Here is an 18,267-nt window from a genome sequence, read left to right as displayed (position 1 = left end):
TAGTAAAATAAGATTTTGCAGGTTAAAGAGGAACTGTGCTGATGGTGTGTTTCTGTGAAAAGCACTGGATGTGAGTATGTCTCATTTTATCTGTGTAAGCACGCTGTGCCACTGTTATCTTCACTTAACATCGAAATGCCTCAAGCTAATCTGGCAAATATTAACTACTTTAACTACAGCAAACATGATACTTTGATTTAACTTCAGAAGTGCTGCATATCTACAAACAATAATTCAGTTACGTGTTTCCAACTTTCATCTTCTCATCATCACAAAAATCATCTGAGGTTAATGCTTCCCAGTTTTTTACATTGCCTTTCAATATTTCAAGAGTCTTCTTGGTTTTGTGCCAAGTCTGCTGGCTCAGCAGGATTTAATTCTCCTTTGTCCACCTTTGTAGGCTTGGCTCCATGGTAAGAAAAGGGAAAAAAACCCCAAAAGATGCAAGGGTTGGGGTTTTTTCTTCTTATGCAAGTAAGCAGCAGCAGGTGGGGAAAGGCAATATCCCTTCACCAACACACTGCTCCTCCTGTGGTTGTTTCACTGGCACGGCTGAATGAACCACAGGTTGAGGGAGTGTCACTGACAGCTGATGGGCTCACTGAGAAGAGGCATGAGGGCAGCTGATCACCACCCAGAGGAGAAAACCACAGGGTGTGAGACCACATTTATCTTCACAGCTGCCTTTTTCGTTTGTTGGCAGCAAGGCAGACAGCAGAACAGGAGAAGGAAGTCAGAGAAGGTGCAGAAGGAAATCTCTTCCCAGTCTCTCTGCTGCCAGTGGCAGTAGCTGGCTGAGCAGGAGGGTGGAGAGCTGGAGTTGCTGCTATCAAAGCCCTATCAGGAAAATGCTGCTGTTTCACTTGCTTGCAGGAGTGAACAGACCATGGACCAGCCTGAATCAACCAGCTCCCTAGTCTCTGGAAATGCTCTGCTAAACTTGAAATGCTGGGCTGCACTGCTCCTAGGACATACATCCGTGCTCGGAAAGAGCCAGTGCCACCCTATGGCCGTGACAAGGAGGAATAGGGATTTTATATTTGTACAGTTGGGAGTCTCTGGTATTTGAAATGGTCATTTATATTCTCATACTTGATTGTTATATTTATACTGTTTATGTTTTAGATCTTTATAATATTCAGCTGAATTATAAAGCAACATCCCTCCGTAACCTGGACTACTAGTAGGAAAGAGCACCAAGCATTTTCAAAAGTGGCCTGAAAAGTAGAAGAATCAGTACAAACTAAATGCAATGACTCATCAAGGACAGGAAAGCAGTGTAAGCTGAGACATACAAAAGCAAAGAGGAAGGAGGGGGCTGGGCTTTTTTATTATTTTAACATCACCCACTGAAAGTTCCACACTAAAGAGTATTACTGAAGAATATTATCAGATGGAAATTTAGAGGAGGTATGTACACTAATTAAGAATGCAAACAGAATAATATAAGTGATTTGAAAAAAATAAGAGTGATTAAATAAAAGCCAGTGCTAGTAATAATTTTCAAGCTGTAAGTCATTAATATCCTTTTACCAGCTTCAAGCAGTATCAAACAAATGTTAATGGTAACAAACAGGATTTTCCATTTGCTTTATGATGTGTCAAAGCACCTCCAAAAGCATGACTCCATTACACCGAGAAAAATATTAGGATGACATTGGTATTATCTAATAGTGGACATTGGAAACTACATTACAGCTACAGAAATGCCCTGTGCAGTCAGAACTGTTCAGTATTCTGCCTCCTATGACCACATCTACTAAATGTTTCTGGGAAAAAAAAAGTACAATGTAGACTGACCAATTTTTAATTGTTTCATCTTCCTGTTAAAAGGAAAGCAGAGCAGAAAAAGCTGACTAAGAAAAGTAATACTTACCTAGTAAAGACTGATGTAATAAATATTCTTTCTGGAAATAGGCTATAAGCACATGAGAAGGAAAAATGGATTTTGAAAGGAAGTGCATGAATCATTACAATCAGGGAGTTAGTGATAAATCATCTACAGTAGAGCTATTTCATCTGCATCCTGAAAATCTGTGGCCAAAATTTTAGTGTCAGACTGACCAGGCCATTCAGATGACAAAACATTCCTCCTTCTATCCTGTGTCCGCTTTTCTCCTAACAAAGCAAATTCATTTCACCTGCCCTCATCAGCCACTTCTCTTTATCTTGATGTGACTTTATGCACAGTCTCATAACCTCCTGTGGTGCCACCAGATACTTCCCTTCTTTGCTTTCCTGTCTCTTCTGGAAGCTTCCTGCATCTCCCATCCTTTCTCCTGTTCCCCAGCCTGCCCCATTGACCTGCTGCTTGCATTGTGACCAGCCCTGGGTAGCCACAGGCACCCCTGCGCTGCCCCACAGGTTGCCCCAGGGCTGTGGACCTGGCAAGGCCAGTGGTGGAAGTGGCAGTGTGGATTTCTGGGCTCAGCTGGGATTCTGCTGCTGCCTGCTGTCTCATCCAGCTCGGTCTTCACAGCCGTGTGCCAACAGCCTTCGATATTCCTCCAGGACCCTCCCCCAGCCAGCCATATATGGCCAAATCTGTAGAAACTCAGGATTAGACAGATGTCTTTTGATAGAGCAAGGAGCCCCAGGCAGATCCCAGGTTACCTGTTGCCTTCCCAGAGGTCTGCCCTTCCATCTGGCAAGGGCACCCCCCAAGCAGGGCTCCCCAGCAGCTGTGTGCCTGCTGTGAGGGCCCCGGGACCACCATGGATTTCAGCCTGCACATTTCACATTTCTGTCCCAGCAGCAGTGCAAGTGGGGAAGTGACAGCCAGCCAGCTGCTGCCTGTGCAGATCCCCAGCTGCTGGCAGGCAGGTTTACACACATATAGGGAAGCCTGAGATGAACCTTTCCACATGTGCACTCTGGTGGGTCCAGCTGATGCAAATGCCTGTCATCATCAATGTTTTGAGTCATTATTTCATCCCATCAGTCAGCATCTATCAGGAACAATTAGGTGTCTACACAGACTGGGACAGACATATGGCAACACTGTCACATGCAGGCCCTGCCAGGGAGGTGTGGATGCATCCCGTCCTGCTTTTAAATACAACACTGAGCAAGTGTTGTCCACAAGTCAAACCATGCACACAAAAAGTTTGTAAGCAATTCTAAATGTGACAAATCTGTTTTCCCCAGACAGCCTTAACAAGTGACACTAAGGACCAACAGTATTTATATGACTACAAAATCATCACACAGAAATAACATCACATATAGTTACAAGAACCATGAGTAAACTGTAAAATTATGCACAAAGCTGTACCAGGCAACAAGAAAACTGCTTATTTTTAAAAATGTAAAAGGAAAATGGGGCAAAAAAATGATGGTACAATATTTGAGACTATTCCTTCTCTTACAGTTATGCCAGGCTTTGCTTCTGGGCTCTATATTGGTATTGCCATTTCACCTGTGAATTAAGCCAGGTTGTGTAGCAGATCACAAAAAGTCAACTTGAACACAGTTGGAGATACTAATTTTCCTTGCAAGACAAGATACTGCTTTTTAGTTTGACCATAATGCTCAGTTGCTGAAGAAAATGAAAAGAACTGAGCTGAAAAGAGGAAGAGTGCAAAAGCAAGGCTATACCTCTTTTGTCAGCACTGTGCTGTTATCACATGGCCACATCCAGAAAACCCTCATACAGAAAACAGCAGACTGTGATTGCAGAATAGTCATTGATTTCAACTTCTTCCTACACACTGCAAGATAAAAGTAGCGCGTGATTAATCATCATCATAGAATTACAGAACACTTTGGGTTGGAAGGGACCTTAAAGATCATCGAGTTCCAATCCCCCTGCCACGGTGGGGGTTAGAACTAGCAACTGTCTCAAGGACTCGGTTCCAAGCAAAGGTTTGGGGAACAAAATGTGTGAGTATTGTTGTCCAAAGGAGTTAAGCACAAGCACTGCCGTCCTCTCAAGAGGCCCAGCTGACATTCTTCAGGATCATTTAAACGTCTGAGAGTCACAATACAGCAATCTCACCAGAGCAGGGCAGTGAAAGGCCCACTCTGGACTTGGGATGCTCCTCAACATGGCTTGAACTACAGGGGTTCTCGCTTCACAGAAGAATCAGAGTCAAACTCTAGCTGCTCTCAACTAGCTCAAAGCAGGAGCCTCCATAGGAAATGCCACTTCCCACCTGTCCAGATGCTCAGAGTGCTTCCCCTCCACCCTACCAGGGAGAAAAGGGGCTCTGTAAGAGGCAGAGCAGCAGAAGGTACCCTGGACAGACTTGTGACACAAAGAAGGAATTGGGAGCACTGAGGAGAAAGAGAGTTCAGTTGTTTCCTCAAGGTGTTAACCTGTCTCCTCCAAGGCTGCAGTGGGCTGAGCAGTATCTGGAGCATGCTTCATGGGCTCTCTGCTTCAGCACAGTACCTCAGGACCATTTACCAGGACCACTGCTCTGCAGCTATGATAAGAAAAGGTAAATGACAGCCCAGGTGAGCACAAATACAGAGAGGGGTCAGACAATTAGTCTAGTTGCTGACAACCAGTAGTGGTGTATCCGCACAAACATGCTGACAAATGCAGCACCTGTATTTTACCACCTTCTGCATTGCCTCACAATCTACTACTTATTATATCTGATCCACACACCCTTTGTTTTAGCAAAACCTCATCCTACTGATTGGAAGTAGCTCCTGCTTGACAGCCACAGATTTAGCTATTACATTAAAATATCCTTGTACTTGAACCACATTGTGAGTCAGAAAGTAAATTTGAGCAGTTACTCATAAATGAGATCACACAACTCTGATAGGTCCTGGAAACCATCAGTTTAAACATTCAGAAAAGACAAGAGAGCACATCTGATACAGGGAAATAACTAGAGAAGAAACAAGAAAAAGGTAGGTTGTGATACTGTTTAAACCTCTGATTGGCTTCTCCCTTAAATTACATGGGTAGTCCTAGTTTTCTGATCTCAAATAGGATACAGCAGAAATTGGAAAGGATCAGAGAAAGGCAGCAAGGACACAGAAGCTTCATACACAAAATAACAGGGCTTTAAGCAACCTGTTCTAGAGGAAGGTATCCCTGCCCACGGTGAAGGATGAAACCAGATGATCTTTAAGGTCTCTTCAAACCCAGGCCATTCTATGATTCTTCAGCCCACAGAAGAGATAATAGAAAAGGAAATAACAGACATTACTACAAGAGGATGAGCAACACAGATGGCTCACAACTGTTGATTGTGTCCTCCAATACAAGAATTAGAGGATATTAAAAGAAGTTTGTGGGAACAGGGTTCAAAAATATGAATGTGGGATGCAACAGAGAAGGTGCTTTGGCAAGGAGATTTTATTTTTGTGCACACTGCCTCTTGTCCTACCAGTGGGCACTGCTGAGAAGTGCTTGTCTCCCTCTCCTCCACTCCCTCCCTTCAGGTATTTATATAGATTGATGATAACAACCCTGAGTCTTCTTCAGGATGAACCATCCCAGTTCTCTCAGACATTCCTCACAGGACATGTTCCAGTCCCTTAATTGTCTTTGTGCACCTGAACTGAGCTTACTCCAGTTAGAAGATCTGTATCTATCCCTCCATCATCTCCTGTCCAGCAGCAGCCTTCGTACCTGATTTACATCAGGCTTGTCACAATTCTCACAAAGTCCATACTCAAGCACCATCACAACTGAACTTTGGTTCAGTCTTTACCCTTGCAGAGTGCTCTTTGCCACCCTGGGGCTGCCTATGATTGAGTTAGCAAGTACTTCAGTACAGCAGTTCAGGCAGATTTGCAGCTTAATGTTTCATTGAGTTTCATCTTGGCCTAAAACTAGTGCATGGCCAGCAGCATGGAATGAATACCCAACAGCAGTTGCAGCAAGTCAGCCAAACTCCTAAGCAAGTCTCAGGCTGTATTCAATCCCTAAAGAATCCATTTTACACCCAGAGGCAGTCCCACCATGCAAATGAGTGAGAGCCAGAAAGCTATTCAAGATGGGCAGTGGTATCTTGTATAACCCTGCTTCTGCTGACCTCTGTTATTGACTCTGTGTCCTCATAATTTCATCCAACTCACTTTGCAGAATCCTGACTTATCCCATTGGTACATGTAATGAGTTTGCAGTGGCACTGCTCATTTACCTTGTTAGCTAACAACATCACACTTGATTTTCCTTAGGCAAGATTCCTCTGGCATTACTGCTTCGTGTTGTCCTTCAACTACAGAAACACAATTAAATTCAGAAGTCAGGCTAATAAATCCAGAAAGAAAATAAGAAAATACGATTTTTGTTCAATTATATTGTTAAGTATTTTTCCTTTTTTTTTTTTTTTTCTTAATAATACACTGGATTTCAGATGCAACAGGCACACTTCCAAAAAAAGTTCCCAGCAACCTCTGACACCAAGAATAAGGACACTGCTTATCACTAGCAGATGAATTATCACATTTTAGTTGATAAAACTGTGCTGGAAGCAGGCATCTGAGCAGGACACACAGACATCTCTGTACGGACAACAAGAAGGTTATTCCTTGTTTCTTTCCTGTTCTTCTTTCCCTCTGTGTTTCCAATCAAATTGCAAAGCTATCCCTGTAGAGAAAAGGGCTAATCAAAGAAACAGGAGGGAAACAGCTGTTAATTCCATGGCAGGCATCTCCCCAGATGTACATGGGGAGACACAGGCAGGGTAAGTGCTTTGCTTGCCTTCTCAGGGGGATGGCTGGGAGCAGAGGAGTGTCACTCCTCACCCGTGTGCCAGGACATCAGTGCTGGGCCTGGACTGTTTGGCTTGGCAGGACTGATTTTTAGCCAGACCTGTCCAATGACCTGGCTAACTACCTGCAGGTCCTACTGCTTCTGAGAAAGAGGCAGTAACCAGAGGCAGTAACAGCAGCCTGGTCCAGACACACACACTAGAACTGGTCCACAGTTCCAGTACAGTTATAGCCCCTCCTAAAACTATTTACTTGGGAACAGTGCACACTGGAGAGAAAGAACAAAAACACTCCTAAACTGTGAAAAAATAGCAACATCACACATATATGTCATGTCTGTTGTGGATCTCCATTCACACCTCCCAGTTCAGGGATCTTGCCCTTGTCTGTTGATGCTGCTCACAGCCCTGTCACCACGAGGTCATACCTTGGCACGTGCCCTGGCTTATCTCCTGGTGATGCTATTTCCTGCCTCTTCTACTCCTGCATAAGGCTCTTAACATTCCTTTCCCCCCCTTCTTTTTAATGAATCAATCAGAACCTGCTTTATTGCCAGTCTGCAGTTCTCAGGTGCTTCTGTCATACTCAGTGCCAGCCCTCAGTTTTAATGTCCTAGGATTGTGGAAACTTCTGCTTTTGTTTTTTCTTAAAGGTTGCTTTTTAGGCCTCTTGCTTGTAAAGAAACTTCTGACAGTGTCACCTGTAAGGAACAGATGGCAATTAATTTATTTTAAAATAATGTAGGCATTGAGCTATTCTCATGAAACCTACAGCTTCTGAAACAGTGGGAGATAAGAAATTGAATTGGATACTTATCCTTCTTTTCTCAGTGAGTGCACTTTCCCACATGAATTCTGTCCCTTTATCTTTTCACTCAGAACTCTCTGATAAAATCCTGGCTAATACTCAGTTAATTTTCTTATGTCTGTCAGCACATTTATATATCTGTATTTTCAATATACTTTTAAAATATGCTATTTAAAATCCCATATAGATAGCACATTGGAATTATTATTAATGCAATTTTAATGTATTTTTATTACTTCAATATTCCACCAGAGAATATATAGCTAATATTAAAGTTGACAAAAATGAAATACAATTTTGGGTCTTCCATGTAGATTTTAGACAGAGTATGTCACTTCTCCTACCACATCCTTTAGTCTGACGTAATTCCAAAGGCATTATTTCAATTTTTCCTTTTCACACTCAGTATCTGCAGGTGACTGCATTCTGTCTCCCTGGCATTGTACTGTACAGCCCATGAGCAACACCTTCTGTCCCCTTTTTTTTCTGTTTTCCTTGTTCCTTAACACTTTTAAGACATCATGCACCATTCACATACCCCTTCCAGTTTTTCAAAATCATTTAAAAAAGCTAGCATTGAAAGAGTTTGTGAGTAGATAACATCAAGCATGAAAGTCAAGAGAACTCCTGAAGTCTGTGAGATCAGCTGGAGTCAGTACTGCCATCTTTAGGTTCTACCACCACCCATCGGCTTGAAGCAGAATCAGCAAAAGCAGCTGAGAGGACAAAGCCTCTGCGCTGCCGCTGCAGCACAGCCTGCAGCAGCTCAGCTCCCACAGGAACGTGAATCCCAGCGGCTGCAAACTCCTCATCCCTGGTGGATTTAGCTGCAGTGCCAGAAAGGTACTGACTCCTGCTATGGTCCTCTTTGACCATAGCTATGTCTGACAGGGATTCTGGCTTTTCAAGGATTTTCTTGGTAGCTGGTCCAAGACTAGATTTCTTTTCTATGAAATGTGAGGGAGTTTAAAAAAGTAATCACTTAAAATTTTTTCTTTTTTTCTTTTCTTTTTTTTACAGGAACATTATTAACCAATTTCAAATATAAAGTTCTTTTCACAGATGAAGGTGCAAACTATTTTGCTCTTCCTTCTCATTCTGGGAGGTCTTTCACTCAGGATCACTCTTTACAGCTTAAGCTTGCGACTTAATTCTTAGTATTGCAGGTAAAACTACTTAATCTCGAAGGTTTATTGTCAGCATAAGTAATGAAATGCCACAGGTTTTGATGTCAAGGTAATCCGGTGCATCTTGAAGTCATTTATCGTATTTGATCAGATAAATCATCAAACCTGTATCTTTTTATTTCAGTCATCTGAATCCTTCTGTAATTTTTGGGTGCTTTACTGCAGTTGCAGCAGCGCTGCTTGATTGGAACAAAATCTGCCAGTCCAAAAATAATTAAATACAAATATCAATCTTTATGTGCCAACTTCAGGCATAGTTTATCATATAACTAAATATCTATGTAAGACAGATCATGCTGATTTTTGTCCAGGAGCTATGAAAAGTGTAGACTTCTAACATTCAGTCCAACCTGACTGTGATATAACCTCACTGTGAATATCTTGTGAATGCAGCTTCTGTGACATATTGACATACATTGTACAGCAAACAGATAATTTTTAGAAAGCTGCAGCATTACTTTCAATTAGCATTAGGCTAATGCTAATTAACATTGGCCCAAAATGTACGTAACTATAAGAATATAAAAACTCTTAGCATTACTTTTGCTAGGATTGCTTTAAAATGTTTGCTTAATGACAAAAGAAAGATTTGTATGCAGACTCCACTGTTGATATTAAATATTAGCTCATTTCATGTACCTGATACTCAGCCTTTAGCAGCTCAGCACAGTAACCACATCTTGCTTTACACCAGCTCTAGACGAAGAGCTCTTCATGTTAAAAACAGGTGATGTAGCCCCATAGTTACTGGCTTGTATCTTGGAAATCAGGCAAGAGGACAAACATTGTGTAGGGAAAAATGCAAGTACAGCTTTCTAGGGCTGTCAATATTGGTTTCAGTGGATTCTGAGACTCAGATTTTGTTTACAGTTAGAAAACCTAGCAAATATTGAACCTAATTCATAATATAGTTATTACTGGTTTGACACTAATCCAAGGTAACAGCAGACAGAATAAAAGAATATTTAGAATCTTTCTTTACCGAGTGTGAAAACTTGGGATGTTTTTTATGCTATTTCTGTGTCGTGAAACTGACCACGAATAAGGAGACAGCCAAGGTGCAAACAAACCAACAGCAGAGTGCACTTTGTCAGTACTATGAGAATGCCCTAATTTCATAACCATAAGCTTAATTTCAAACCAGATGAACTGTGACCTTCGTATTTTGTACCATGTATTTTTAAATGACATAATTTATTTATCATCTGTACTTTTATAGCATCTCCTTAAAAAAAATTCCCATGTATTGTCCATTATTTTCAGCAATAAAAATATTTTAGAGAATTTCCAACATGGAAATATCCTAATTATAGGAACTGTCTGATTTTTGTTTGTGGTGTGCCTTGAAGATACAGCTCTTTTTTTTCCATACAACAGTTCAACAAAAATGCTCACTCCAGAATATATGAACTTCCACTCTTATTAATATGAACAATGTTGTATGCAAAATACTCAGCTGTATAAACCTGCGAAAATCTTTATTAATATTTCAAACATCACCTGTTTAAAAGAAACTGCATTTTGACTCCACGCAGCAGAGGGCAAAGTTATTTGAGAAGGTGATATATTTAATTAGAACGTTCTTCTACAGGTAACTTCTTTTTCATACCAGTGTTAGTATGTTTAAGTGTATTTGACAGTAGCCTTATGTTGCTACACTAAGTATGTAAGTTTATTAGATCTCACTGAGGGATAAACCTTCAAGCATGATTCATGCATACACTGAAGGGCACCATGCTTTTTAGACATGTAACTGTTGCTCCAGTGGGACACCTGAATAATGAATTATTTATGAGAACAATGAGAATGGGAGGGAAGCCCTTCTTCAAAGTCACTTCTGCTTCTTTCTGCATGTTTATATGTGACTATTTTTCTAGAGTCTTGGTGTTAAAATTCAGGTAAGTTTTACATTCATAACTGCTTGTGCAGCCCACTAACTTTGACTTGAAAATCTTTGGTTTTTAATAAATGTTGCTTCAGATACTGAAGATGTTTAAAACCCAATCCCTGCTGGTCTTTGGAGACAGGATCTATTAATATATAATCTCTGCTCTGCAGCTCCATACCTATCTTGTGCATGCAACATAAAATCTAGAGAAATACTGTTTCTCTCAAGCATTTCTCCCAGACTTGAATACTGAGTATCTCTAATGACTTACATTGGCAATGGAGCAGCAAAGGTAAAACTTGTTCAGAGGAATACATCAATTAATGATTAACACCTGCTAGGTGGGTCAGTACTGTCCAGGGAAATGCAAGACCACAACAGGCATTAGCCAACTAGTAGTTTATTTATAATATAAATCGCAAACAGCACGGGAAGCCTCAGTAACCACAGAAAGTTGTGAAGGAAAAGCAATCTGGTCAGGTACCTGATCAAGGTTCAGTCCAGGGTCATCCCTCCCTCAACTTAAGACACTTGTTCTTTTTGACAGCAGGTTTTATACATCTGTATATCTCTACAGATAAATCTATTTCATGCCCACCTGGTTACACATCAAACAATACAATAATGCAATAATTAAAAGCTTGGGTCATTGTGACCTGAGGATCATCAGTGGGGGCAGGATGTTTGCTTTCTGAACTGGGACTACATCACATCCATTGAGCCATGTCCTTGATTCCTTGATGATCTTCCACGTCCTGCCCCTGCAACAAGTACATCCCAGTGTGGTGCATTTCTCTGTACAAACTGCAGGGATCAGGCCTACAACCTTGGAATAGTTGATTTTATGCATAGTTTTGCTTTCACCTCAATCAGCACATTATGAAAAAAGACAAATAAACCCCCATCCTTGTGGTATAGCTGCTTACACTTGCAGCAGCACAGATATTTACGTGTTAAAAAACTTATATACAATAGTATGTTTCCTATTATTTCCATATTAAAAAAAATGTAATGCAAAAATATTTTTAAATTCCTTCCCCAATATAATCTGAAAACATCCATGGTGTTTTAGGAAGGCTTTTGAAATAATGTGCACAAACAAAAATTACCTGAAAATATTGCCTGAAGGAAGACAATGAGAATCACAATGGCAATATGCCATCAGTAGTGCTTAGAAAATGCAGCTGTTCTGAGGTTGGCATTCCTTTTGTTCATTTGGCTCTCTCTATTCCAGCTGATTCATATCAATCCCAAAGCAAAAATCATTAATAAGGTGCTTCATTAAGACATGGAAAATAGTCTTCAGTCTTGAAGAGGACTGGAGGTTCATAGAGGGTCTGCTGTTGTCGTGACGAAGATGATTTCTGCAAATTAGGCAAGTTTATTATTTGCATATTTCATAAAGCATTTTAAAACAAAGCCTGCAGAGCTAAAATGCAAAATAAGGAAAGTTTCTAAGGCCTGTCTCCTTAGCTAAATAAATTCCTAATCACAGTTCAGGTGAGTCTGGCATATTCTTAATGTTAGTGAAGAAACGCAGCCTTTGACCTTTGCCATTCCAGCACCTGAATAGACCCAGTCCTGGACCAGGTATGATATGCCAGCACCACAGGAGACAAACTGTACCACCCAGCTGATGGAAGAGTCACTGTAACCTTCACCCTTCCTGCTCCAGCCTACAAATTCACCCCAGCTGCTTCTTCTAAGTCAACTCTGGGCCTGGGTTCTCATTTAGTTACTCAAAAAATCTTCCTATGGAAATACACCTAGCAAAAATAATCTTTCAAGAAGGTTGCTGCTCCTGCTGAGCTTCTTCATATGCCACATTGTTAAAAATAATCTGATTCTGGACTGGAAAAGAGCTGTTACACTGTTTTTCATGAAAGGTGTACATGTTTCTTTTAAATATTGACTGTACATTGTTTTGCTATATCAAATGGCTCATTGAAAGAGACAACATCAAGGACCATTAGTGACTACTGTGTCAGCCTTGCTGTGTGTAAATAATGCTGCAACACAACACAGACACAGGGCATGTTTTCAATGCCTGGCATTAAACAGAATACCTGAAATCAAGATTTCATTCATTAAAAGTTCTTTTCAACTAATAAAAAGATTTTGATGAACTATTTCGTAGAGCCCTGTCAGTTTGGAATGAGGAAAACAGCCCTCACCAATAATAAAGTTAAAAGTATAGCACCTACAAAACAAAGTGGAAATTTCTCAATATTCAGTTGAGCTGTATACTTGTATTCCATATGAAGTAAGTACATATTTTCCTGCTATATACAAAATTGCTGATATATTAATTTATATATTTAACTTTACAATACCATTAATTTCTCCAAGTTTGTTTTGCCATTCAAGTTGCAATGAAATTAAAAAATATAAACAAAGATCTGATCTATAAACAGTTTATATCATCAGTGTTCTCTGTATCACTAATTTTGCCAAATGTAAAAGCAACCTTCAAGATCAAAGTTCTGGTTTTTAAAATCATTTCCAACCCTGTACTATCCTATCAGATAACAACCTGCAAGCATGGGAAACTAAGGTCACAGGTTTTCTGCAACTCCTGACACAGATTTAAGAGGAGTTGCATTTGCCTCTGTGCAAGAAGGGGGTAATTTCAGTCCAGTGAGGAAATTTATAGGCAGGCACAGATGCCACAATTGCCTAGGCACACATTTATGGTTAATTATTTTTGCAGCTGCTTAGCAAAATTTGGCAGTCTACATTCCTAGTGATACTGCAAGTCTTACAGTACTGTTCTTTACACTGCCTGATACTCACAAGGGAAGAATTTTGGGCAAAATCTGAAAAGGAGATAATAAATATACACCTTGAGAAATAGAAAATACAGCCTTTGTGTAAAGAAACGAATACATTTAAATGGGAAGAGAATGAGTAAATTAAAACTAGCAGTAAAATGTGAACTACAGCTACAGTGAAGATCATGACATCAGAATAACCTTCTTTTCCAAACCATGTATTTTAACCAATGATGTATTGAGCTAATTAAATATCAGGCATGTGGAGAAGTCTCTACAGGCATTTTCATTCACATATGCTTGTGCTTACTACTGAAAGTAGGTATTTTTCTATGCAATACCTAGAACCACAGTGGAACTGTAACCTGCCTTTTAGTGAATCAAATAATGCAAGTAAGCTCTGAGTGTTATTTTATTGCTATCCATAATCAAACTAAGAAACCACTGGAGATACCAGGTTCATTTTCATGACCCTTTCAAAGATTTTCTACCTTTCTAAATTGTGGAAAAAGTGCTAATTTGACAAAGGGTTCTCATACAGCACTAAAAAAAAAACTTTCTTAGAACTATCAAACTTTTCAAGTGAAAATTGTAATTCCTTGGTTGATAACTGTTTATAGAAAAAAAATGGAAAACACTGTTGATCAAGGCAACTTGTGCTGTTTTTTGGTTTTGTAACTAGCCCATAAAGTGCAGCTTTGTGTTGTTTTTAGGTTTTTTAAAAGAAAAAACGACAGAACTCTAAACTTAAACACCAAGGAAAACGAAAGAATGAGATGAGAAATTAAATAACTTAAAGACTGCACAGTAAAGAGCAGTGAAGAACAAATTCCTTGAAGTGAGCCTTAACAAGACAACACATGTTCTTTCCATATGTATTTTCCTCTGCTGCCATACATGCTTGGAAGATGTAGGAACAAAGACATCTCAAAGAGCCACAGCCTTCTTCCTCTCCCCCTCTACAAAGCTATTTTTTATTTCATTCTTACTGGAATACAGAAAACTCAGTTAATACAGGATGAATATATGAAAAAATAAAACAACCTGTGAGCTGACAAGATGCAAAAGAGTAGAACTTATAAATGGTGTGTACTGCCAGGTGATGTCAAGAAGCATTAGGTATTCAGCTGTTTGGTTTTTTTTTAATCAAAAGATTATTTTAAACCCAAGGCATAATGACAGTTCAGTGTTAGGTAAGGCATCTCTGAAATATACCAGACACTTCAAGTCTTTTGTAAAGGAACAGTCCACAAGGAAAGACAGAGAAAACTGCATCCTTAGAAAGTTTACCAAGGTGGTAACATGATTATCAAACTGTGTGAATTGAATATAAACATGTCCTTTATTTTACAAATACAGTGCAGATTAGCTGTCATTTTCTTTTTCAGTAATATTTGTGCAGTGATGTTATCACTGTAGAAGGGTCCTTTAACAGTGTTGCCTGTACAGGCTCTTCCTACTTGCTCTGCATACCACCAGAGATCGAGGGTGCTTTGGTATAAAGCCTTGTGCATTATGTGCTTGTTTGTGTCCTTCAAATTCATTTCTTTGTGTGCTCAGCCTTCTTTTGCAATGTTACACAAGTCCTTGCAAGAAATGAAATTTTTAAGTTTCATTGTTCCCTTTTTTTTGTTTTAAAGAAGCCTGAGAACTCTGTAAAAATCCTAAAAAATGTATATAAAAATGTACAGCTGCATTGAGATACATCTGTAACAAACTTACTACTATTTTAATCATCTGCTCTAGTATGCAGAGCAACTAAGCTGGTCACATGGCACCAAAACTTTACTTACATTAAGGAAGGATGGCATGCTGATTGTGTGCAAGATTTTCTTGAAAGTGCTTGGAAAAGCTCCCAGGTCTGTTTCTGCCTTAGTGACCCGTTCTTCCAGCCCAGCCACGCTATTCCCAATCATTTTCACAAAAGCCTCGTGTGAAAAAGAAAAAAAACCCAACAAAATATATATGACATTTTCACTAACAAAATAAAACAGGATTATGTACTGCAAACAGATGAAAGATCCATTGCTTAAATGAAGAGTCAAAAACTTTGTGCTCTATTTCCCTTCCACCTACAAGTCCATTTTAATGCTAGAAATTACCTGAAATACTTAAAAGGCTGAAAACCAGGTTAAATCTAATAAAATAATCTTCCTTTTCCAACTGACCTTTCAAATAATTAATTTGGAGTTTTCAGAATCTAGACTTCTACCTGCCTTTCTACTACCAAAAGAAAAACCAAGGATCTGAACCACGGGTTTGAAGCTTTATTAGGGATCAAGAGATCTCTCATGCTATTTGTTTCTGAAACTTTGAGAGCTAACACAAAAAAGTGCCTTGCTTCAAACAGTCAGTGAACAATTTTTTTAATATGTTACAAAAAAATCTAAAACACACCTGGAATTCCCACAGTCCCCAGAAATTGTTCATAAATGCAGTCCTCTTTATTAACCCTGAAGTGTTGAACCCAGCATGGACATGGAGAGCACAACTCACCTGAGCTCACTCCACGTGTGTACACATATACACGCAAATATGCAGACATTGATTTTCCCCTCTGTTAGGAAACAAAATGCATCTAGAAGACAGCAAATACATACCTCTAGTTTGTCAATCTTCCTATATATCTGCCTCATTTCTGTAGCTTTTGTGTATATTTGAGGTATGCTTTCATTGACAACTTGAGAGGAATCACTTCGAATCTAAAGACAATGTAAGGAAATAATACAAAAATCAATGAATGAAACAAAATGTTTAGTAGATTTTATTCTGGATACTAGAAATGTGTTCCAATGAACAGACTAAAATCTACAGTTTAAAAATACTGCAATAAATTAGTATAAAAACACTAAATTAAAATAAATACACCATAGCTGGTTTGTATAGTTTCTAAGCAACTTTGAAGAAAATGTATTTTGCAAAGACTAATATTTACATTTATAATTAAATTAAAAATAGGCTAATACAATCTTTTCTAAACTGAGGTGGAACATTTGCTAAGACAAACTAAAGAATTAAATATATTAAGCTAAAATTTTGTCTTAAGTTTTACTACCTGTACTTTTCTTCAGGTTTGTTGAAAAAGTCAGGCCACAAAAACCTTAGTTTACTGGTGTTAAAAAAATATCCCAAAACTATAATAGAATTGTGCTACATTTTAAAAGACAGCCTATCTACCAACGTCAGCTAACAGGAGCTTTCCATTAAGTTCCCCCATCTAACCCTATGAGAAAAGTGAAAACAGAAAAAAGTGAAAGCTGCCCTTCTGAAAGGAGGATCCCTTAAAGACAAATCTAGCTTTGGTGGTTTGGCAACTCTGATTAGATACTTTCACTATAAAATCAACAAAGGATGTCTTTATGTATTTTAAAGGATAAGTAGAATATCATACTGTTCTTTAAAACCTCTGTCCCTGTACCATTCAAAATGGGATTTTGTGCATATATATAGACAAGAATACAAATCCAACTACATAAATATGCAGTTAGGAAAAAATTCTTCACTGAAAGGGTTGACAAGCATTGAAGTAGGCTGCCCAGGGAAGCGTTGAGTCTCCATTCCTGGGGGTATTTAGAAGATGTGGCGCTTTGAAACATGGTTTAGGGGTGACTATGGCAGTGCTGGGTTAATGGTCGGATTTGATGATCTTGGAGGTCTTTTCCAACCTAGTAAGTTCTATATGGTTCTATAGCTATATGGACACATTTTGGAATGACATGAAAGCTTGATAGTTTTCATCCATGAGTTACCTGATTACTAAAATAAGTCATCTAATTATCAAATGTGTTTTCATACGTAGACATTTTCATACATGCCTAGACTAAAGGCTTCTTTCTCGCTGCATCTTACTTACAAAGAGTGTGTTTAATCTGACTTCAAAAACACAGCCACATACAAGTTACACGTACCATGTCCAGCATTCCCACAAATTCATCCACCCTGGTCAGTAAGTCTTCTAGATTCTTGTCTAAGCTTTCTATCTGCAAAACAGAGGTCACTTTAAGTGCTTGAAAACACACACGTACATTCACAAAACCCCGGCCAACCTCACAAACAAGACCACCGAGCACTGACACGGGTCAGACTACAGCCAGTCCCACAGGAATCCCGCGGCTTTGCCTTCTCTCGGCGTCGTTCAGCGCAAGGGACGCGACCCCCGGTGCGCCTGTGCTGCCCCGCCCCAGCCCGGCAGCGTGTCGGGCTCCAGGGGCTGCGCTCCCGCGGCCCCGCTTCGCTGCGCCCGGGAGCCGTGCGGGAGCCCCCGGCGCGGCCCCTCGCCCACCTGCTCGCTGAAGAGGCTGCGGTCGGCGAGCAGGTACGCGGAGTAAGCGGCGGCGGTGGCGCTGAGCGACGCCTCCGAGGCGTCCTCGTCCTCCGCCTCCCCGAGGCCGGAGGCTCTGCTTTGGCTCTGGGACACGTTCCCGCTGTCCGCGCCGGGGCAGGCGTCCGGCAGCTCGGCTCCAGCGCGCTCGCCCGCAGCGGCGGCGGCCGCCATGGCGCGGCCCGCTCCGCCGGGATGCGCCGCCCCTCACATGACCGGCGGGCGGCGCAGCCGCGCTCCGTCCCGGCAGGCGGGGCGGGAGGGCCCGGGCCCGGCAGCGGGCGGAGCGCCGGCATCGCCGGTGCCCGGACCGGGAATCGCGCCTGGCTGGAGGAAACGCGGGCTCCGAGCCGCGCCTGCCGCGCGGTGGGACAGAAGGCGGCTCCGTCTGCGTTTGTGGAGGATGTGGCCTCAGCAGGGCTGGCGTGGCGCTGCCCCCTCAGCCATACGCCCTTAATTTAATTCCACAATTTAATCCCACACCCGAAGGGGCCCCGGCGTGTGAAAGCCGAGCGGCTCAGCCGCGTTTCCACGCAGATTCCTCCCGTCACGGCCTGGGTTGGGAAGGGAGCTCACAGTGAGTGGACACTGTGCGACATAGCTTCACTCATG

The 18,267-nt window shown here is 40.8% G+C and overlaps 1 protein-coding gene across 1 annotated transcript; it reads right to left on the bottom strand.

Moving 5' to 3' along the window:
- Positions 1-10,947: 10,947 nt before the first annotated feature.
- BLOC1S4 (biogenesis of lysosomal organelles complex 1 subunit 4) lies at positions 10,948-17,885 on the bottom strand. Its single transcript, XM_063397869.1, has 5 exons — positions 17,617-17,885; positions 17,243-17,314; positions 15,935-16,036; positions 15,128-15,262; positions 10,948-11,927 (listed from the first exon to the last, which is right to left on the bottom strand). The coding sequence occupies exons 1-5, from the start codon at positions 17,827-17,829 to the stop codon at positions 11,829-11,831; spliced, it is 621 nt and encodes a 206-aa protein (XP_063253939.1). The 5' UTR covers positions 17,830-17,885; the 3' UTR covers positions 10,948-11,828.
- Between the last annotated feature and the right edge of the window lie 382 nt (positions 17,886-18,267).

The sequence above is a fragment of the Prinia subflava genome, chromosome 1 (genome assembly GCF_021018805.1).
Source record: "Prinia subflava isolate CZ2003 ecotype Zambia chromosome 1, Cam_Psub_1.2, whole genome shotgun sequence".
Classification (NCBI taxonomy): domain Eukaryota; kingdom Metazoa; phylum Chordata; class Aves; order Passeriformes; family Cisticolidae; genus Prinia; species Prinia subflava.
Note: the sequence above shows the minus strand (reverse complement) of the source record. Positions and strands in the feature narration are given on the sequence as shown.